The sequence below is a fragment of the Phragmites australis genome, chromosome 12 (genome assembly GCF_958298935.1).
Source record: "Phragmites australis chromosome 12, lpPhrAust1.1, whole genome shotgun sequence".
NCBI lineage: Eukaryota > Viridiplantae > Streptophyta > Magnoliopsida > Poales > Poaceae > Phragmites > Phragmites australis.
This window is the reverse complement of record NC_084932.1, coordinates 19,877,410-19,899,325: the sequence shown is the minus strand read 5'-3', so window position 1 is coordinate 19,899,325 and position 21,916 is coordinate 19,877,410. Positions and strand designations below refer to the sequence as shown.

The 21,916-nt window shown below is 43.0% G+C and overlaps 3 protein-coding genes and 1 pseudogene across 6 annotated transcripts; 1 reads left to right on the top strand and 3 right to left on the bottom strand.

Annotated features, from left to right (window-relative positions):
* Positions 1–1,294: 1,294 nt before the first annotated feature.
* LOC133887093 (uncharacterized) lies at positions 1,295–4,889 on the bottom strand. Of its 4 annotated transcripts, none has more exons than XR_009903518.1 (4): positions 4,536–4,889; positions 3,472–4,435; positions 1,852–3,381; positions 1,538–1,799 (listed from the first exon to the last, which is right to left on the bottom strand). XR_009903518.1 is itself a non-coding variant. In XM_062327011.1 (3 exons), the coding sequence occupies exons 2-3, from the start codon at positions 2,301–2,303 to the stop codon at positions 1,517–1,519; spliced, it is 663 nt and encodes a 220-aa protein (XP_062182995.1). In that variant the 5' UTR covers positions 2,304–3,381; positions 4,536–4,874; the 3' UTR covers positions 1,295–1,516. The 4 variants fall into 4 exon arrangements, 1 of the variants encoding a protein (XP_062182995.1); XR_009903519.1 differs by having other exon boundaries at positions 3,472–4,190; positions 4,536–4,888; XM_062327011.1 differs by lacking the exon at positions 3,472–4,435 and having other exon boundaries at positions 1,295–1,727; positions 4,536–4,874.
* A 793-nt stretch (positions 4,890–5,682) lies between these two features.
* LOC133886379 (deoxyuridine 5'-triphosphate nucleotidohydrolase-like) lies at positions 5,683–6,146 on the top strand (annotated as a pseudogene).
* A 547-nt stretch (positions 6,147–6,693) lies between these two features.
* Positions 6,694–17,485, bottom strand: LOC133887094 (probable WRKY transcription factor 75). The gene is made up of 2 exons (XM_062327012.1): positions 17,003–17,485; positions 6,694–7,198 (listed from the first exon to the last, which is right to left on the bottom strand). The coding sequence occupies exons 1-2, from the start codon at positions 17,398–17,400 to the stop codon at positions 6,985–6,987; spliced, it is 612 nt and encodes a 203-aa protein (XP_062182996.1). The 5' UTR covers positions 17,401–17,485; the 3' UTR covers positions 6,694–6,984.
* Positions 17,486–17,996: 511 nt separating this feature from the next.
* LOC133886378 (formin-like protein 14) lies at positions 17,997–21,914 on the bottom strand. The gene is made up of 2 exons (XM_062326100.1): positions 21,894–21,914; positions 17,997–18,827 (listed from the first exon to the last, which is right to left on the bottom strand). The coding sequence occupies exons 1-2, from the start codon at positions 21,912–21,914 to the stop codon at positions 17,997–17,999; spliced, it is 852 nt and encodes a 283-aa protein (XP_062182084.1).
* Between the last annotated feature and the right edge of the window lie 2 nt (positions 21,915–21,916).

Below are 21,916 nucleotides of genomic sequence, written 5' to 3'. Positions count from 1 at the left end.
TAAATCGGCATCGATACTGAAGTATCAGTGGTGGCTCATGATTACCAGCCGAGCACTGATACTATCAGTACTAGTTTGTGCTAAGAACCAACAATAATACTCGGTATCAGTGCCGATTCAACCTGGCTCAATCATTGATGGAGCGCGGTATGTTACGAACCAGCACTGATACTTCATCGGTGCTAGTTCTGGTCTAGCCAGCACTAATAACCCATCACGGATGATCAGTTCTGTTGTAGTGTTTAGGGCGGTAGCACTGCGTATACGCGTTGGGGCAATTTTGCTCTTTGTATTGGTATTTGTGGTTTGCCTAGAGCAGTGTGGTACTGAATTAAAAGGTACTAATAGGCTCTCATAGAAGCACATATCCTCTTTGAGCCGATTTAGTCACTTAAGTATTCATTCCGAAATAAACTATTTCACTACTGCCAAATTGTAAACTAGAAGTAAATCATTTCGCTTCTAGCAATTTATAATTAATTGTGCAAAGCTGATGGTGGTGTGTATTTACATCTAGCTACAATGATTGTGGTAGCTAAGTGCTGCAATTTGCAATAGGCAGCTAAACGGGGAAAATGTTAGAAATGGCAGCACCGGCAGAGACCTTCAAGCTTTGGGTGATGAACAGGGATGCATGTGCTCTGCTATGAGCTCGAGGTGGTGGTTTGTAGTTGCTTATTGAGGTTTCCAATTACAAGCACTACTACCAGAATTCAGATCTTGCTCAGTGGCATACGCGATTAGTGATTGCATGGGTGCTTCTTGCAAAGGATGCAATATCAGGCACATTTATGGAATTAGCAAAGAGGAGATCGAGTGGACAAATTCTTCTTCCAGCTGACGGTGGAGCTTTGGATCCCAATTAAGGAACAAGAAGCATAGTGGATGACGTCTAATGCAATATCTGAAAGTTCTAAAAGTAGGGCGTGACTACTTACAATATATGTAGATTTACTAAGTTGGCAAATAACTAGGCCAGGGTTTACCTACCCGGTAAAAGAAATTATTGAGGGAGTCTAATAATTAACGGGAAATTTCAGAAAATACTACTCCAAAAAGTGGTGGTTTAGAGAATGCCATTCTATTCATTGCAATTCAAGAAATACCATTCTATCAATTATCATGTCCACCAAATACCATTTTCTCCCCTTTTCCAGGTTTTCCTTTTCTCCCCTTTTCTCTATTTCCACCACTGTAATGACCGTTTTACCCCTGTCTAAGCAAGATATGCTCCAGCCTGCAATAGGAGCCATCTAACCCCAGCAGCAGCCATCTCATGCATGAAACAACCATTTAATCATGTCACATGATTGAACACATATGTAGCTAATTCAAAGCGTCATATTACATAATTTTACTTAAGGCATGACAGTACATAAGTAAACAAAAGAACGAAATTTAAATTGTATCCCACAGGATCCAACATAGTAGCCAAAATTACTTAAGATGTCTCAAAAGGGCATCACATTACATAAAGTCTGAACATCACAATACACACATAGCACAATGAACCACATCATTTTTTCTTCCTTGGAGACTTCCTTATGGCTGGAGGAGCTGATGGTTCCTGGGACAACACCAACAACCTTCTTGCACCAGAAGTAACTTCTCCAGAGTTGTTTTGCCTTGCCTGTGTAAGAGCAAGCATCCTCCTTGTCACTGCTCCAGGGCTAATAGCCTTTGTAGGAACAGTCCTTGCTTGAAAAGGTTCCTTTTTCTTGGAAGTTCTTTTCATAAAAGCAAATGAAGATTAATGTATAATATAGTAAGGATATGTGTTTGTAAGGATTAGAAATCACCTTTTAATGTATAATATAGTAAGGATATGTGTTTGTAAGGATTAGAAATCACCTTTTCTTTGGAATGCAGCCTGCTTCACGAGGTCCATATTCACCACATTTCTTGCACCTATGTTGTTTCTTTGCTCCAGGCTCATCTGCAGCTTTAAACCTCAACTTCCTAGTCCTTCCAGCAGTTTTCTTTTTTTGCTTCGGTGGCATGAGCTTGAATCCAGTGCCAACTTGAGGCCATTGGGACTTATCAGTCATAGGTTGAATGGTCGTAGCATAAACAAGCATGAACCTCTCAAGAAAATAGTACTCATGCACATAGTCTTCTACCTCAATATTCCTCTGCGATATGATGAATGCTAGAGCATGGAGGCAAGGTTTTCCGGTAAGCTGCCACTCCCTACAAGTGCATGTCTTTGTAGGTAGATTGATAACAACATGCCTCCATGGAGTTAGTTCTTCGTCTGCCCCAAACACCTCTGCACCAGGCCATCCACTCTTGAGTACCTTCATGTGACCCAACCCAAATGTTTTACCTTTCAAATGCTTAACTATATCAGGGAATATAACCTTGTAGCCTCATAGATATCCTCCTCCTCTTGTCCCAAAGCTGCATTGTCATTTGTCTCAAGGCATCAATTAACTCTACAAGTGCGTAATCATTGATGTTCTTGATCCAATTATTGAAACTCTCAGCAAGATTGTTATCCACATAGTCACATTTGATCATCTCTGAGAACATGGACCTCCTCCATTTATGGTTGTGATGGTTGTTTAAGAATGGCACAACTTCATCAGAAGCTGCCACCACTTGTCCAAAGTGGAACTCAAATCTATCTTGCATGTAAGCCCTTGCTGCTGGCCACATGTGCTTCTGAAACACATCTCCTTGGAATCTCTTTTTGTAGTTGGCCCACAGATGTCTCATACACTCTCTATGTTCAATGTTAGGAAACACTGACTTCACTGCACCATCCAACCCTTTGCAAGCATCAGATGACATTGCCAATGCTGGTGGTGTCCCAATTGCCCTCTTCAACTGCTTCATGAACCATGTCCAGTTTTCTTTAGATTCTAAGTGCATTACACCCCCATTCAACCGGATACATCCAATTGTGTCCATCTAATGCACATGCAGATGCCAACTGCCCTTCATAGTTCCCATTAAGTGCAGTTGAATCAATACAAAGATAACGTCTGCAACCAGCCTTGAAGCCATCTATACATGGCTTTAGAGCTACAAATAGCTTGTCAAAATATACAATACCATCAATTGTCTTCGTGGCAATCTCCATAATGCTCCCAGGTGACTTAAGCTCCAGCTCTGCTTTGAAGTTATATAATAACTAGAAACTATCTTCCCAGGGCCCAAAAATTCTATACATCGCTATTTGTATACCTACCCAAACTGTAGAATAACCAACTTTAACATTGTAGGCTGCTTGCAATTTCTCCTGCAAAGCCTTGGCACCCCAACCTGGATTTTTGATCAGCCAACCATGAACCCTCTCAGCAACCCATTTCTGCGATGCCATCCTACATGTCACTTTGCTAGTTGATGAACAGTCACGCCATTTGGAATCATACTAATCTGCAGAAGAAAACAATAGTAAGTCATAATAATCACTGAGTAATAATATAAAAGTATTGAAATTTAGCTATGTACAGTTAAGACTAGTACTTTGACTATTGGTTGAAGTGGCAGCTTGTAAGCTACAATTCTGCATTGACAACCTTTGGCCTTACAGCTTGCTCTGTACTTCGTCTTGTCAGTCACCACCTTATGGACCTCAAACTCTTTCTTGATGCAATGCTGCCTCAATGCCATCCTAAGCTCCTCCATGGTAGGAAAAGTTTGGCCAAGCTTTATCAAGGATTTTCCTTGTCAATAGCATATATTGGTTCAATATTTGCATTGTCATCTACTATGAGTGCAGCACCTTCAATGTCTGCAACTGCAGCAGATTTCCCAACCTGTGCCTCTGTTGCTTGTTGTGCCTCTCTTTCCATCATTTGAGCATTCTCAAGTGCCTGGTCCTCATCTCTAAGCCCCAACAAAACAAACATATCATCATCATTGATGATGACATCTGCATCATACATCATCTCAGGATCCACATCATCGTCAGGAGGGTTTACTGCTTTACCATCATCATAGGGGGTACTACGGCTGTTATAAGCTTTGGATTGCATAGCATCTTGACAATTTGCAACAATCATGGAACCACTCCCAGATACCATCTCTTTGTCCTCCAGACTACCTTTGCTTGGAGATAACACCTCAAGGTCTATGATTTTCTCCTGCATTGTCAAGCTTGCAGGGTACTCCTTCCTCATCTCAAAATCTACAACAATTGTTATCACACGAGACCTCGAATACATGTTAAATGCCTGCCCTAACTGCAGGTTAGTCACAACCTTCTCAAGATTAGAACTTTCCCTGTCCCAGAAATAACAAACGGGCTCCTGACAACTACCCCACATGACCTTCTCCCATTTCAAATCCTCACAAAATTTTTGCAGAGTGTATCCATTTTGCTTTACATCCAAAACGAAATTCGTAGGTTCAAACCTCTTCTTACTTCCATCATCATAAAATACAGTTTATGGCAACGCTCAAACTATAGGAATCATCACTATCATTCCTACGCAATCGCCGGTTAGAAGAACCAAAATCAAACAAACATCCTCATACATAGTCAACTAATAGCATTACTAGTACATTCAGGACGGACATATGCTCACCTAGCCATGGTGGCCGTCGCTCCGCCCGCCTGTGCGGCCACAGTTCTGCCGGCCTGTGCGGCCTAGGATCCGCCCGCCTGTGTGGCCTGGGATCCACCAGCCTGGGCAGCCGCTCCAGTTCCCGCCACCATTAGTCCGCCGCCACCATGGACTAGGGTTCGGGGAGATCGATTTTTTTTTGTTGGTGCTGAGCGCTAGGGAATCGCGGTCTCGTTGGTGAGCGATGGGGAATCACGGTCTCGTTGGTGGGCTCAGGCATGACCTACAGGGGTAAAACGGTCATTCCAGTGGTGAAAAATAGAGAAAATGGGAGAAAAGTCAAGAAAACCTGGAAAAAGGGAGAAAATGATATTTGGTGGGTATGATAATGGATAGAATGGTACTATTTGAATTACAATAAATAGAATGGTATGCTCTAAACCACACCATTCTTAAGAGTAGTATTTCCTGAAATTTCCCAATAATGACCAGTTCCAAAGTTCTCGGTAAACAAAATTTAAAAATTGGACTAACAAAATGGCCCAAATTTGGACTCACAAATCAAACATAGAGAATAGATGAGTTACAGCGCAAGCATATAGGGTACAGGCAGACTAGATATCACTACTACAGAAATAATTTAGTGAGACGCCCCCTGTACAGACGTCTATTCAGAGCTATTTGTGTAAAGGGTATCACAGATGATTCTAAACTAGAACCGTCTAAAAAATGACGAGTAGTTCCTACAAAATGGGACACTTTAGTACAGACGGTTCTTAAATGAGAACCGTCTGTACTAATAATATAGACGGCTCCTAAATATAATTGTTTATATAAATGATATAGTTCAAACGGTTCCAAATAGAACCGAGCATCCCGCTTTCATCTCCCCATGCATTCTCCCATGCGTAGATAGTTCAGACGATTCCAAATACAACCGAGCATCCCGCTTTCATTCTCCCCACACGTTCACTACTTTTCCAGAACCTTCTCTCACAAAATCTTATCCTCCCACCCCTTCCTAGAGCACCCCTCAGATCTTTGGCCCCCTCCCTCCCCTTCCTCTACCTCTATGTTGAGCTTATGTTGGACCCTCCTGCCAATTAATTCCTCCCACTGATCAAGGTACACACTTCTCACGCAGCGTCCACGAAATCCTCGGAATTACATGGATTGCCTGATGCTCTTCTTGTTTGCCAGTGCGGTGGAGATGGTGATGCCGGCGAGGGGGAAGGCGTTGGTGCCCACGGACCTCAGCATCGCCATCCCAGAGGGCACCTACGTGCGCATCGGTGAGCGACCTGTTTCTCTTTTCTTCTTACGCGCCCCTTTCATGCTTCACACTTGAGGTGTTTGTCAAAATGACTACCCGGTCCGATCGTTGCAAAGCCGAGGTCAAGGCTGGCGCTGAAGCAATCCATCGACATGGGCGCCAGCATGGTAGACGCGAACTACCGCGGCCCCGTGGGGGTCATCCTCTTCAACCACTCGAACGTGGACTCCGCCGTCAAGCCCAACAACCGCATCGCACAGGTGATCATCGAGGTGATCGCGATGCCCAAGGTCGTGGATGTGGAGGGCCTTGACGCCACCGTGTGCGGGGATGAAGGATTTGGATCCACCAACGTCTAAGCCATGATGGATATCTTTCGATGGATGTAAGCTTTCTTCATGTAATATCATATCCTTTAATATCATTCTGGTGTATAGTATGTGAGACGTCTGTGCTATGTCATTCTGGTACTAGTTTAGAGATTTGGATGTTATGGATGGTGTAGTTAGGTGTTGGGCATTGGGCGTTGGTTTCTTAGGTAGTGGTCTTGTAAGAATTATCCTAAACAGAGTCGAGTTGATGAGCACCAGCCGGCATAGCAAGCAGCCGTGGCGGGCGTTGATTTTATTTTTTAGTATTTTTTGAGTTAGTACAGATAGTTTTAAACTACAAGTCATCTATATTATTCTTAGTTCACAGACGGCTCGAAGTTACGAGCCGTCTGTACTCTTCCTAGTACAAACGGCTCCAGTAACGAGCTGTTTGTATAAATCGTTTGTACAGACGATTCAAAATCCGTCTATACAAATCTAATTTGTACAGACTCTTTTCAAAAGATGGTTCGAAAAAGTATTCCACATGGGATTTTTGAACTTTCTGTACAAATGTTTTATCTAGTAGTGTATATAAGTTTGACAAAAGAATTTGGACCAATAATTTGACAACCTTTTCAACGGCGCCCTTTGCTGGCCATGCCTTCTTACCGGCCCTGTTCAGTAAGACCAAAGAAACCAGTTTGCCAGCGGGTTTTCACTAAGCTAGATAATCACGGGCCTAAAAAAGCTTAGTGCCCATATTCTCTTTCATGCAAGCACATATGATATGAAAGAACGAGTAGTACAATTATGGTGCCTCCAAATAAGAGAATATTCTGTGAAAGAACGAGTAGTACAATTCCATGGTGCATGCATGAACAGTTCACTGAAACATGTTGTGGGCACTGCTGATGGTTGAGCCGAGGCCGGAGTAGATCTGCATCTGGGTGAGTATGTGCTCGAAGTTGTCATTGGACTTCTCGATATGGTGGGTGTGGGTGCCCTCGTACGTCGTCACCACCACGCCCTCGTCCCTCGACAGCCGCTGGACCTGCTTCTTCACGCTGCACCCTTGGTGAGTGCACCTGTAGTAGCTTCTGTATCCATGCATGTGAAAAAATAGGAATAAATCACTTCCATGAATGCATCGAGACATGTTAATGGAAAAATGAAGTGAAAAATGTGATGGAAAGAGATCTATGCATGCAAATATGGGTACACACAAGTAGAACATGTTTGCCACATGTGCATCTAGTTTCTGGATTGTGCTTGGTTAGGTGAAGTACCTATATATGGTGGAAGCATGTATTCATTTCCCAGCGAGAAGAATGTGCATGTTAGCTACAAATCATAGTTGTAATGGGGTCAGGTTTGCCTTCTTTAAGAAGACTACAGAAGTGTTTTCTTTCTACTCCTAATTGGTCCGTTTTTCATTGTATGGTTGTACATAGAAATAGGGTAGTAGTGGAATGTATTATTTCGCATTCGTAGTGGTCTGCATGAAAAAAAGGGACTTACTTTTTTCCTTAAAATGTACAATAATATTGATCTATTGAGTTATGGTTGCTATTTTTGAGAGATATGGTCGTTATTTTTATTTTATGAGATCAGGTTGAAACTAAATGAACTGAGGTCGCACAATTGTGCACAGGGCGGAGACAAGGAGGGGCGCCCAGAGGCCTGGCTCCCCCTAACCAATAAGAGTCTTTCACCACAAAAATATACAAAGAATACCCCAGTGATAGTTATTTTTGTTGTTCTGGATTCAGTCTTTTAAGTTTAAACATGACCCAAATTAACAAGATGATGGTCGTGGTTTGACTAAAGCACACCAAATTTAGGGTCATAAATATATATGTTCTTTGATTTTCTATGAGAATTTGTAGTATTAACTCGTTTTTTTCCAAGAACGTTTATACCTCACACCATTGTTTTTCTGACACGATATAGGTTTATGTTTTATAAGAAAAAAAATGTCAAATCACTACGTGAAAAATAGAAAAAGGTGATACGAAATTAGTAACGGATCGTAATATAACCTATCAGTTACGTCATACTAGACCAGTCATAAGTGATGGGTCAAATTATGACTCGTCACTTATGACTCTTCATCAGTGATTGATCATCTTAGACCAATCATAAGTAATAGGTCAAGTTGTGACCCGTCACTAATGACTAACTCATCAGTGATGGGTCATCTAAGAGAGCCATGCATTAGTGATAGGTCAAATTTTAACCTGTCACTAATAATAAGTTTTGACCCATGAGAACAGATAAATGAATCTTAATTAGTCAATCATTGCATGTTTTAGTCAATCAGTTTAATGAAATATTAGATGTATTAGCCTATCAACTCTTTTGTTTTTTTACGTAGTTGAGACACGTCTAATATATCTTTCATAATGTATATGAATCTATCTAGTATTAATTAAAAATAACAACTATATAATTTTCTGTATCCAATAGTAAAATTTGCATTGATTTGCAAACCATAAAATGTGTAGTAAAATAGTAAAAGCAAATATCAGTTTTCTAAAGCAATTTGATTTATAGTAGTATATTCAAAAATATTTTTTATTTTTATTTTATTTTTCTCTTATTTTTTTTTCATCTCACAAACACTAGAATAGGAACCATTATATATTTCTGCTCAAGTTTGATGTAAGAGATGGTGGCTATGAACATAAACACACGTTCTGAAAATAGTGTAGAAACTTTCAAGAGCGAGAACTCAATCTTCCATGCCGTTTTTGGCCTAAAAAAATTTGATGAACCCGACATAATAGGGGAAAACTGATGTAGCTTTTTCTATAGATGTTCATAGGATAAAAAACATCGAAATCGGAGTTCATATGTAAAAGTTATACCTATTTAACCAAAGACACTCCGAATCAACTGGTTTGTATGTCTATTGACCTGTCACTTATTATAAGTCAAAAGTGATGGGTCACAGTTATGACCCGTCACTTATGACCTTCGGTAAAAATGTTAAAAGGATAAAACATCCTGCTCCCTTAAGAATGCAAGCGAGGGTGAAGTGGTAAGGCGGAGACGCGCGTGAGGGTAGGTCGTGAGTTCAATTCCGATGGTATGCAAAATAGCTTGAAAAATAGCAAGGGACACATGACGAGTGGTGATAGCTCTGAGTTGGGTTGGCTTGGGTGAAAAATAGTTTTTGAATTTTTTCGTATCTAAAAAGCGTGAAAACCGTTCATCAGTTATAAGTGACAGATCATAACTGTGACCCATCACTTATGACTTGTAATAAGTAACTGGTCACAGTTTTAAGTGAAGAGTTAAGTTTTCACCCGTCACTTATGTTTTAAGTGATGGGTTAAGTTTTGATCCGTCACCAGTGATCTCATTGTGACGTGTCCTTACCTGTCACTTATGACTGTTCATCAGTGATACGTTCAGGATGACCGGTACCGGACCCGTCACCCATAGCAATTATAACCCATCACTTTTAAGTTTTTTTCACATATTGAATATTTTCTTTAGGAATAGATCATTCTAACTCTATTACTCCACAGCCTGTCCAAGTGAATTAAGATTTAGATGTGTAATATATATTGATGCATCAATTTTGTTAACAAGGTAATTTTTTTTACCCTTAACTTATGTTTTGCTAAAGCTAGCGTGTACGTAGAAGGCAAGAACAATAGGTACGTCTTAACTGGCCTTGATGCATATCATGTACGGGCATCTGCTATTTAGCTAGCTAGAGTATATATGGCTATGAATCTAACAAAGAAGTGAATTTTAGAGGAATAGTTCTAATCAAACAAGGAAATAAGAAAAGGGTAGAGCCATGTCATAGAACCAAGCCTTCTTTTGGACAGAAAGATGAGAAGGCATCTAGTGCATGCTTTGGAGTGATAAAAGTTCATTTAATGCTACAAAACACAAAAAGACACTTCTCAAATAGATCTCGTTTAGGGATATGTGCAATAAAACTTCAGAAACTTTGAGCATCTATATAAAAAAAATTTGAGATTTATCACTTCAAATTATATTAATAGGTTGGTCATGGAAAATACTTTCAAATGATAATATTTTCAATAACATTTGATAACAAATGCTTAGAAAAATTAATAGTCAAAGGTATGCATTGGAGATCATCTCAGTGTCAATGTCCTAAACACTACAGAAAAGGTCATCCCTGCCCTCTTTTACTGCTGGTTCGGAAATAACCAGCAATGATAAGATGTCACTCCGATTCATAAGCTGAACCGACAGATCTAACCATGAACTGTTGATGAGAACCGATAGTGATAGTTGATATCACTGTCGGTTCTAACTATGAACCAGTAGTGTTAACTATCACAGCCGGTTCAAAAGCTTAACAACAGAACAATAATTGAGCCAATACGAACCAACGGTGATAATCCCTATCTCTCCCGGCTCGTTTTCCAGACAGGTAGTAATAAGAAGTATCACTGCCGGTTCATATGCTCACTAACGGAACAATAATTGAGCGAATATGAACATGCATTCCTAATTATTATCTCTGTCGGTTCGTATTCCAAACTAGTAGTGATAATACTTCTATAAATCCAAGCCCATCTCTCTTAGTCCTTGCATTAAATTGATCATATGCATTTTTGGTTTAGTTGCTTTCTTGGTTCTTTGACTCGAGATTTGAATTTGAATGTCTCTCAAATTCAAATTTATTTCTTAGATTCAATTCAGTCGAAACCCATTTAAATTCAAATCCTTTTAATTCAAACCTCTACCAAAAGTCAGGGCTTCAAGTTCAAATAAAAATCATAATTCAAATAAACTTATTTGAATGAATAACAAATCCAAAATCCAAATAATTTTTTATCTTTTCTTTCCTAGGGCCACCCTCTCCTCCTTTTCTTTAGCACGACCCAGCCACACGTCAGCCGGCATGGCCCTGCTCCCCTCCACTCCTCCGCACGCATGGGCTATGATGCGCATGCCCACGTGGCCCAGCCGGTGCGCTAGCCCAACGTACCAGCGTGCACTACTACATAATTGGTCTTTTATACTAGCTCATCACTGCCGGTTACTAATGGACCGGCAGCAATGAAGCATCACTGTCGGTTCACTAGCCACGTAGAAAAAAAATCAAGCATCATAGCTTATGAACCGACAGTGATAAGGGTCATCACTGCCGACTCGTAATATGGACCGACAGTGATACTATCACTATCGGTGGATAATATGGGCTGGCAGTGAAAGTTAAGCCAGGCTCAAAATTTCAATCGAATTCAGTTTTGGAACATCTCACGTTCGACCGGCTCTATCTCTTCACACCGCACCGCCTAATTTTTCTAAATGCTCACCCCTCCCGTCCTCACCCCCTCTCTCTCTCCCACCAGTCAGCTGGATTGGGAAGGTGGCCGGCTATATAGTAGGGAGCTCACCGGTAGGATAGAGGGAAAGGGAGACCGGCTGGGGCGGAGGGAATCTCCGATGGCAGCTCCATGACGGTTGGGACCTGAGGCGCAAGATGGCGGTTGAGCACAGACCAGGGTCACGGCGAGGCTCACCGCAATGGCGTGCGAAAAGGAAGGCTAGGGCGGTCGAGACCTCCATAGACCTCCGTAGCGAGCATGACGAACTCCGACGAGATCCACGGAGACCTCCATAGCAAGCATAGTGGTGAGGAGATCCATGGCGAGCACAGCGGCGAGGAGATCCACGGCGTCCCTTAGAGCTCCCACCTACGTCATCCCAGAGAGCTCCCGCCTTCCGCACGTAGCTTGCCGAGGTTGGTGTTTCCTGAGCTTGAGCGTCGGTTCCCATTCTGCGTGCTCAGCGGTGTGGTTTGACCGCAGGTGGATGTTCTGTGATTGGTTGACAGTGAGCACTACTTCTTATGTGAATGTTTTATGAATGCTTTAATTTGATAGTGATTTTTTTGAATGTTTGCTAGTTCTGTTCTGTGAATGTGTTCTTGGCTAGCTTGTCATTTTTGTGATTGTTTGCGCGACCCGGCAGCAGTGGTAGCTTGAGTACTGCGTCGATCGATGGCCGAGGCGAGCGGCCGCAGCGGAGTGGGCATGGCCGAGCGGGATTTTTTGTGTGTTTCTAGAAAATGGCAATACTGCGGTGGACAACAGCCGATAGTGATATCAATCGGAGTATCACTGAACCGATAGTGAAAGCTAGTTTGGAACCAGCAGTGAAGGGTTGTTTTGTAGTAGTGGGGCTACACCACCTCGCTCTTCTCTCACTGCCACATGGACCCCGTTGATCAGATGCATCCAACTCCTCCAGCTCACACTGTTTGAGTCATCGTAGCCCCCCCCCCCCCGCATTTGACAACTGATGACTTACCGACCGTCCTTCCACTCCTATCTCTATCTCCCTTCGCTTTCTCTCTCTCTCTCTCTCTCTTTCCCTCTGCTCTCACAAGCATGCAACTTGAGATGATGCATTGACAGTAGGTGACTTCAGCACCACTCCTCCCCAGTTGGATGATGGTCACACGATCAGGCACCGTGGAAATTCTGGTGGGCACCAGCTGGCCTTCTCACAAGCGTGCAACTTGAGATCACCACTGGCCGCCTTCCACTTCCCCTGTGCCGCCCTTGTGCCAATGAACCCTCCACTAGAATAGCGTATGTTTGCATTGTAGGTGGCCCAAAGAGTGTAATACCAAGGGGAAGTGCTACCCAATTTTTGCGCCACTGGCATCTTCTCCGGCGCCGATCCGGGCCCACACCGACAGTCAATTAGTGACCTGAAACCACAAAATGGATCCCCCATAGCCAGTAGAAGCCCGACATTAGAGTCTTGAGGTAGGAGGTTGTCATTTCCCCGACTCTGGTGAGCTCTCTAGTGAGGCGCCATCATGAATTCCACACTGCAGGCTCCCTTTTTGTTGCTCTGCTTCACCAGCGAGCCCACGCTCACGCATTGCTTGGTCCTCTGGCCACAGCATTGCGTATGTCCGAGCAGGCTGTGGCTTAGCTCACTAACGGGCTGACCTCTTGCCTCAGCTCGTTAACCCGAGCAACCCGAGGCTATTTGCCCGATAAGCTAGCCCGGTGCAATCTGGCCCGAACATTATGCAGCCCAAGCCTAAGCCTATATCCAAGCCCAAGCCTAGGCCCAGTCCAGACCAGGCTGAGCTAGGGGGACCCATAGAGCACTATGCAATGGGCCCCACAGGGCACTCAGCACTGTTTCAGTGGAACCCTATGGGACCAACTAGTGAATAGTACCATTTAGGATTTTCTCAATTTAAATTAGGTTAAATCTTCTATTTTGTATTTATTCATGTCGTATATGTTTAACCTAGAAATATATTTTGTCTTTTAATAAATAAAGTAGAGTTTAGATAATTCAATAAACATATTTAGGTTATAAATGTAGTTCAATCACATTTAAATCTCCTAGCTTAGTATAGTGTAATCCTTTTGTTAATTAAGAATAGTTTATAGATTTAGATTAACTAAAGGTTTACTTTTTAATTAATGTTTAGAATAGATTATTAATTCATACTATATTCTATAGAGTTAATCTTATTATAATTAATGTAATAAGTTACCTAGTGTAGCTACTTAGATAAATAAATTCCGATCATTAGAATATAATAGAATAATTTCACATTGGTAAATAATTAATTAGACACCCTTTTAATAAGAGTAGTTTAACCTAGTTAATTAATTACATAAATACTTTTACGATAACAATAAAATAGACCTCAATCGGTGTAGTACATAAATAGCAGATAATTAAGAATATTTACTAGACAACCTTAGTTTAGTGCTATGGAATAGAATAATTAATCACAACACTTAAGCACATATAGTTTTAACCACCTAGAGGTATAGTTATGTAAATATGTTTACATGCTCACATAAATATTAGATGTAAGTATCACACATACATATACACCACTACACGTGCACTCACCTACACGTAGAGAATCTTAGCTGTTGCATTTCGGCAGTAAAGCTAATAGAAGCTCACCTAGTTAATCATGACTTGATTAGTCTTTCTCTTAAGTTAATAAAACAACTATATTAACAACTTGACCTAGCTTCACTAGATAACCCTGCTAGGCTCCATATGCCAATTATGCATAGCTAATAGTAGCCAATCATCTTTCCATTAGGTTTGCTTTCATCATTTTCCCAGCCATTCTTCTTTTGCTTCGGTGTTCCTTGGTTTTGTTATGGTGTTCCTTTGCTTAGTCAGTGTGAGTTGTTCGTCATTAATCTGCATAGGTTTTGTGTTAAGAATCTAAGCAAGGACGCGAGGAATGCTGATGAAGATGCTTGCCTCGACTATGTAAGGACCGGATCATTGAGCTGTTCTAAGCCATCCCGCGCAACCATATGTTCTCTAATGGGCGGGACTTGATCTCACACATCTCACACACCATGAGCTAAGCTTGGTACCCACCTTGGAGGTAGGGGTGCAACAAAAACTCAGGAAAAGACTCGCTATTGTGCGCAGTACGAGGGCTGACTGGTAACATTGCAATGGCCAGACTCAAGCCATGATTACTCTAATGCTCTAGACACCTATTTATCCTGTGGGTTGATCGTGTGGCAACATGCTGGATGGGTACAAGATCTTGATATGATTTTCTCCTCCGCTTGCAATGGTTGGAGGCTGAGCATATCATGTGGGTCCAGTGTACAACCTCGATAAAGTGTAAATCTATTCGAATTGCCATATTTACGGTCATGGACATGCAAAATTACATATTCATAATTGTTAGTTCTGTGGTGTGCGTACCCTCTTGATGTGTGAGTGGGCAGTATGCCCGTGTTTTGGAGAAAGCCGGTTGTATACCATTAAAACTAGTTGGACTAGGCGTCAACTTGCTAAAAGATGAGAACTGCAAGGGAACAAATAGCTTTCCGCTAGGACCAACAACTCTTATCAATCAAACATGTCTTTTGATTAAACTGGTTTAAACCAAGTGTTACACCTGAATTCACACTGCTTGTAAAACTAGTTTTATGCCCAAACTATAGCCCTATAGTTTTATCCTTGGTTACCTCCCTTATGCATCTACTTGACTTCTTGAAGTAGTGTTAGAACTTGTTGAGTACCTTCTATACTCAGTTTCCTACTTTTAGATTATTGAGATAGAGATCAACCTCGACCCAGATGAAGTTAAAGAGAAGAAGTCTGAGGTCACGTTCACACCCAAGTTGCCTATGGCATTGGGTTGTTCTACTTTGTGCCGCTTTGTTCTGTTGCAGAATCTTCTGCCTGGCTAGTCTGCCGTGTATCCTAGTCCACGAATCATTGTTCACTCTTTTTAGGTAATTATTTTATTCGAAGTATATATTTTATATTATTCTGTTGAATTCTATTTATATCTGCTACTTGATCTAGGGACTGATATAGAAGGTACATGAAACCTGATATTAGGGTCTTACAGTCACCGTCTCCCGAGTCTAAGCCACCTCATGGCCGCCCTCATCTCCCCGAGCCCTTGCCGTCTACAAAGCCAAACCCTAGCCGTCTTCGTTTACCGAGCCCGTCACTGACCACGCCATCTCCCGAGCCCGTTGCCCAGTCCCTCTTCTCTCCATCTCTTGAGCCCATCTCCCCATCTCTCCAACTAAATGAGTGGTAAGTTAAGTGTTCAAGCTAGATTATGGCAATAGATATATCTAAATAAGTGGTAGAAAATACATTTGCTTCAAGATGATTGTGTTTTCTCCATTCATTTAGATGTACTATTGTCACTCGGATAGCATAATATGTAAAACATATGGCGCAAAGTGGCTACACCAAGAACTCTTCGACGTATGGTGCAATACTACAAGCTTAGATCCCAAGCTGAAGAACTCCTGGTATAGTAGCTTTACAACATCTGTTCCTATTTGTCATTATGATTTCAACAAGATTGTAGTTTCAAATTAGGATCAAGCTTGACAGGAATATTTCACCATTTATGTTAATATAAAATACTCTACAACGAATATTTCGACATAGGATCTCTAAGTTTGAGATCAAACTTAGGCAGATCCTCATGCTGAAGAGTTCACGGTAGAGTATTTTTGCATATGTGGATGGATTATCACTACCGGTTCTCGGTTTGAATCGACAGTAATACTTATTATCACAATCGTTTCATAAGCCAACAATGATAATCCATAATTATCACTGCCAGTTCCAAAACCGGAATTGATGCCAGTTTTGGACCGACGGTGATAGCATGTTCTGTAGTAAAAGCGATGTACAAGTAAAAAAAAATAGAGGTAGTACAATATAATTGCACTTTTTGCACATTAAATAATTCTAATCAACGCCATTTCTCTTTATTTCAAATAGTTTTTTTCTATTTTTCTGATTACCTTGTAATAATTATACTGTTTGGAGTGTTCACGTATCTCCATCAACAGACAATAGTTGATGCTTAATCTCGAAAGGAAAAGGCGCTATCTTTTGGAAGCCTAAAGAGACCACCTTTAATTTTGTGCTCTTTGAGGCATATAAAGATGGCGACTGAATCAGCTAGCTCGAAAGGATCGATAAATACAACACTCAAATAGAATATATTCTGTAACCAAACCGGTGGGCGGTACAAATTATTCCTGGCCAAACTGGATCGCCATCAGCTCCTATTCATCGAATGATCGATGCCCACCCGGAACATGTGAAACTAGTCGTTTTCATCTAGATGATGAGGATGAGATATGTCTTTATCCTATGCAAGCAACCACTAGCAGAGCTTGGAAGATTCATTGGGACTCCATCTCACCTACTTTCTCTAAAACCCTACTGGAAAACATGGGATTGTACGCCAATAAACCAGTAAAAAAGCATTCCCCCGATCGAAAAAGAGAGTCAATCGAGATCCCCAAGCAACCTCCGAAATCAGAGATCATGAGAGTTTAAGATCATTTGGTTCTGCGATTTGCGGAAGTAATTTAGTGCTTGAAATTTGCGCAGACCTTGGGAACTTGTTGTTCTTGACGGCCTTCTGCCCGTACTTCCTCCACCGGTAGCCGTCGTCGAGGATGTCTACCTGGCTGCGCGTCTGGAACGCGTACCGGGGCCGCCGCTCCTTCTTCTCGCCTTTCTTCTTCCCTGCGACGACAGCCGACTGATCCGGCTCGCCGGCTCCCCCGGCAGACGACTCCCCACGGCCGGGCGGACTTGCACCATCCTTGGAGTTGGAGAGCTCTCCCAAGAACGATACATGGCTCATCATGCCGCTGTGTCCTTCCTGTGCTACACGGTGATCATGGTCATGGCTGCTTGTGCCAGCAGCAGTAGCCATGAAGTGGTAGGTGCTGGAGGTAGACGAAGAGGGCTGTGTCGCTAAGAGCATGGGATAGTTGTTCTCCATGTCTAGCTGGGTGCATGTGATGGCTTCAAATTTTTAGAGATAGGGGGGAAGCTAGGGAGAGGGGATGCTGGAAGTGTTTTACAGGTTACAACCAGGGTTATATAGAGGGGTTAATGGTAACACGTGCTCTACTTTTTCTGGTTCACCTTCACTTTGACCGGCCCGGAGACTATTAAAGGCGGCTTCCCTGTGCTCTACAATCCACATTGCCGCGTGTACACATGCGTCGTGAGAGAAAGAGAAAGAGAGACTGGAGAGAGAGGAAGGGTAGTTCCCGCGTGTGCGGTTGCCGTAAACGGCACGGAATCTGGCTAAGGTAAAGGTTGCGGGATAGATTTCGTGTTGGTGCATGGCAGTTGGACAAGGAACAGCAGGGCAGTGGCAGCTGCAGCATCTCTCTTAACCAGCTCTGGTGGTCTGTTGACTTGTCAGTGCATGCATGTGAGATAGCCAAACCGCACGAGCGCCATCCCTTAGACCATTCCACGGTTAGGCCAACTCCAACAAGCACCGTATCCGGAGCGGCATCCGCATCCACGTCGGATGCGGGTGTTGCTCGCCCCGTATCTAGCCTTCAACAGAGTCGGCTTCGATATCTACAGCGATGCGGCGACAGCTCGGAGAGGAGAGAGGAGCGGCATATTTACCGGAGGCGAGGGGAGGCCGCAACACTGTGCGAGGGCCCACTCGGTAACGGCTCGGCGCTCCCGCGAAGTCGCGGAATCGGGTGGAGGGAGGGAGTGCGGCGGAGGGAGGGAGGGGCGCGCCGGACCGGTGGCGAGGAGTGAGACGCAGACGGCAGAGCAGCAGTAGCCTCCGCTGCTGTACTTCCCCTCGGCGCCGCACATGCAGCTCGACGCCGGCAGAGCAGCAGCAGCCTCCGCTTCCGGCTGCCACGACACGGGTGAGGAGGAGTAGCGCTCGACGCCGGCGACACCGTGCCTGCAGAAGCTCTGTCGGCAGACCGTCGGAGGGAGGGAGGGAGGGGGCGGCGCACTGGTGGAGGGAGGGGGGAGGCGCACGGCGTACTGGCAGAGGGAGGGGGCGGCGCCCTGGCAGAGGGAGGGGGCGGCGTACTGGCGGACGGAGGGGGGAGGCGCACGGCGGGCGGTCGCCGTCGCCGTCGCCCACAAGATCCCCGTCGGGGGCGGGGGCAGCGCCGGCGCTCTCGAGCTCGACGGGCTCCTCGTCCCCTTCCGCGGGCGGAGGGAGGGAGGGAGGGGGGGGGGGGGCGGCGCACTGGCGGAGGGAGGGGGGAGGCACACGGCGGAGGGAGGGAGGGAGGGGGCGGCGCCCTGGCGGAGGGAGGGGGCGGCGTACTGGCGGACGGAGGGGGGAGGTGCACGGCGGGCGGAGGGAGGGGGGAGGCGCACTGGAGGAGGGAGGGAGGGAGGGGGCGGCGTACTGGCGGAGGTAGGGGCGGTGCCCTGGCGGAGGGAGGGAGCGGTGCGCTGGAGGAGGAAGGGAGGGAGGGGGCGGCGTGCTGGAGGAGGAAGGGAGGGAGGGCGCGGCGCACGGCGGAAGGAGGTAGAGGCGCGGCTGCGTACTGGCGGAGTGAAAGGTGCGGACTGCGGAATGAACGAAACGGTTAAAGAAAAATTAATTTAATATGGGAGAGAGAAGATAGGGAATAAATTATAGAGTATCTGTTGGAGATGATTAGAAAAAATAGTACTGTAATAGTGATAGTGGATACCGTAATAGTGTTATAGAGTACGAAATTTTGAAGTAGCTGTTAGAGATGGCCTTATAGGTGTACTTTATATTGATGAACCTCAGCTACCTATTTAATAGCCAGTAGGTAATAATAATATTGTGCATAGAAACTATAGGTTAACTCTCGGTCATAGATTTGCTGAAAATTTAATTTACGGGAAGATCACAATTTTTGGAAGTTATATTTTGACAATTTGGAGGAATTTCTTTAAGGTTTTCGATGTTTTTCCTGCTTTTGCCAGAGAGAAATTTACTTTCAACACAGGAACTGGAAACCAGATTGCTGGGGAGAACTTGATAGTTAGAGTATACAGGATGGACTTAATAATGTAAAAAGGACCCTGCTGTCAAGTCGAAACAGAATTTCGTTGGAACCATAGATGCTTGTGGGGCACAAGTATTGTGACAAGTAGAAGGGCCTTAGACTTAATTATTATACAACCTTTTGTCATACCTTTCAGAAACATTATGTTTCTAATGAGACTTAATTATTATACAATAAATCCACTCAGCATAAGGTACGCTGTCAGCGGATAATCCAGCTAGTATCTTGGGTAAGAAGCTCATCAGCTAATTTGAACTATAGCTAAAGCTGGGACAAAGCAAACATTGAGTTTGACCACACGAGGCCAAGGTCATTTGAATCTCTTGTAAACTTCTAGAACTACTCTGCCTCTGAGCGTTCTCACATGTCGTTGAATGGGTACCCGAGAAATGAAAATTTTGATTCATGTACTGTGACTATTATCTGGCTAGAACTCTATATATATATATAAGGACGCTATTCTACACCCTGCCGTGATCTCTTTCCCCACGCTTGACACGTGTCCCCCCGCCCTATGCGCATGGTCTCTGCGCCTGCCATGTGTCCCCACCCCGCATGCAACTACTGAACACTGGTACGTGAATCAGCTATTGACAACTATTGAAATAAAACTACTGAATAAAAAGTACTAACACTACTAAACAAACTACTGATATTATTAGCAACTACTGACACTACTGACATAAATATACTAAATAATTTTCCTAGGACTTCGAACTACTGGACGACTACTGAACAAAACTACTAACACTATTGAACAAACTACTAATACTACTGTCAACTACTGATAACTGCTAACACAACCTACTTAACAATTTTACTATAACTTGAAACAATTGAATACTGAACTACTGATGACTACTTACACTACTGAACAATTTTTTTATGACTTGAGACTAATGAATAGATACTAATATAACTACTGAGCAAAACTACTGACAACCGCTGTAACATCCAAATCGTAGAAAATTCCTGAAGAATTTGAATGATATCTACTAAATAATTACGAAAGAATTATTGAATAAAAACTACTGAACAACTACTGTGATAGACGGGCAACGGAAGGGCACGTGCGGACATGTGGCGGCACGCGTGTGAGCGTGCGACAAATGGCAGCATGGGCTAGGGCGCACGCATGGGCCGCTGTGTTGAACCGGGTGTAGAATATTGTACTAGTGTCTTGCGCGCGCCTAGCGCGCGTAGATTTTTGGTATGCGCTTACAGATTGTATTACAGTAATGTTGTCTTGTTTTATTTTAAAACGGATGTAGAAGCGTTATGATGTATATCTTTGAGTGTGTAGAAAGAGTAAGACTTTTTAATAGATGAAGCATTTGAAATATGAAGTGTATATATGTTGTTCTAAATGTGGACAGGAATATAGGAAGCGTGTTTTTTTTTTCTTTTTGAAAGATCCGTACAAAGGACTTATGCTAATTAAGAGGGAAGAAAAGACAGTATGTAAGGCGTATACAGGCAGAGAGTGGTTTGAATATAGACACAATAATTAGTCGGAAAGAATAGGCTGTAAGAGCGATTAGGTTCCAGACAAAGCAACATGCTTACAACAACAAAACAATTAATAAGACACCAGGTATGACTTTTTGGAAGTTTTTTTCTTTTTGAAAGATCCATAGAGAGGAGTTATATTAATTAAAAGGGGAGAAAAGACAATATGTAAGGCGTATACAGGCAGAGAGTGGTTTGAATATAGACACAATAACCACTCGGAAATAATACGCTGAAAGAGTGATTGGGTTCCAGGCAAAGCAACATGCTTACAACAAAAGAATTAATGAGACACTACCAGTCGAAAACAATAGGCTGAAAGAGCGATTGGGTTCCAGGCAAAGCAACATGCTTACAACAACAACAGAATAAATAAGATACCAGGTCTGGTTTTTGGAAGTTTTTTTCTTTTTGAAAGATCCATAGTAAGGAGTTATACTAATTAAGAGGGGAGAAAAGACAGTATGTAAGGCGTATACAGGCAGAGAGTGGTTTGAATATAGACACAATAGCCAGTCGGAAACAATAGGCTGAAAGAGCGATTGGGTTCCAGGCAAAGCAACATGCTTACAACAACAAAAGAATTAATGAGGCACTAGGTCTGACTTTTTTCAAGTGACCATAGATGGAAATGATGGCAGAATGAAATCTAGGTTCTTTGCACTGGCCATTATTTATGGTTGGGCATATTCCTGAAGAACATACAATGCAGTGCTTAAATGTTTTTCTTGGTTCTTGTAAATGCTGCTATTTTGCTCTTTCCAGACGAACCATAGGATAAGAAAGTGTGCTTTGTAAGGAGACTGCTTGAATATGTATGAGCAATAAGGCGATTCATAATATTCGTATGTGAACTATTGTATATTGGAATATAGAGACATTATGTTCCGGAAAAACTATATAGGATGTATTTGATCAAGTTTAGAGAACAGGTTGATAATACCTGTATGTCAATAATTGGCATGT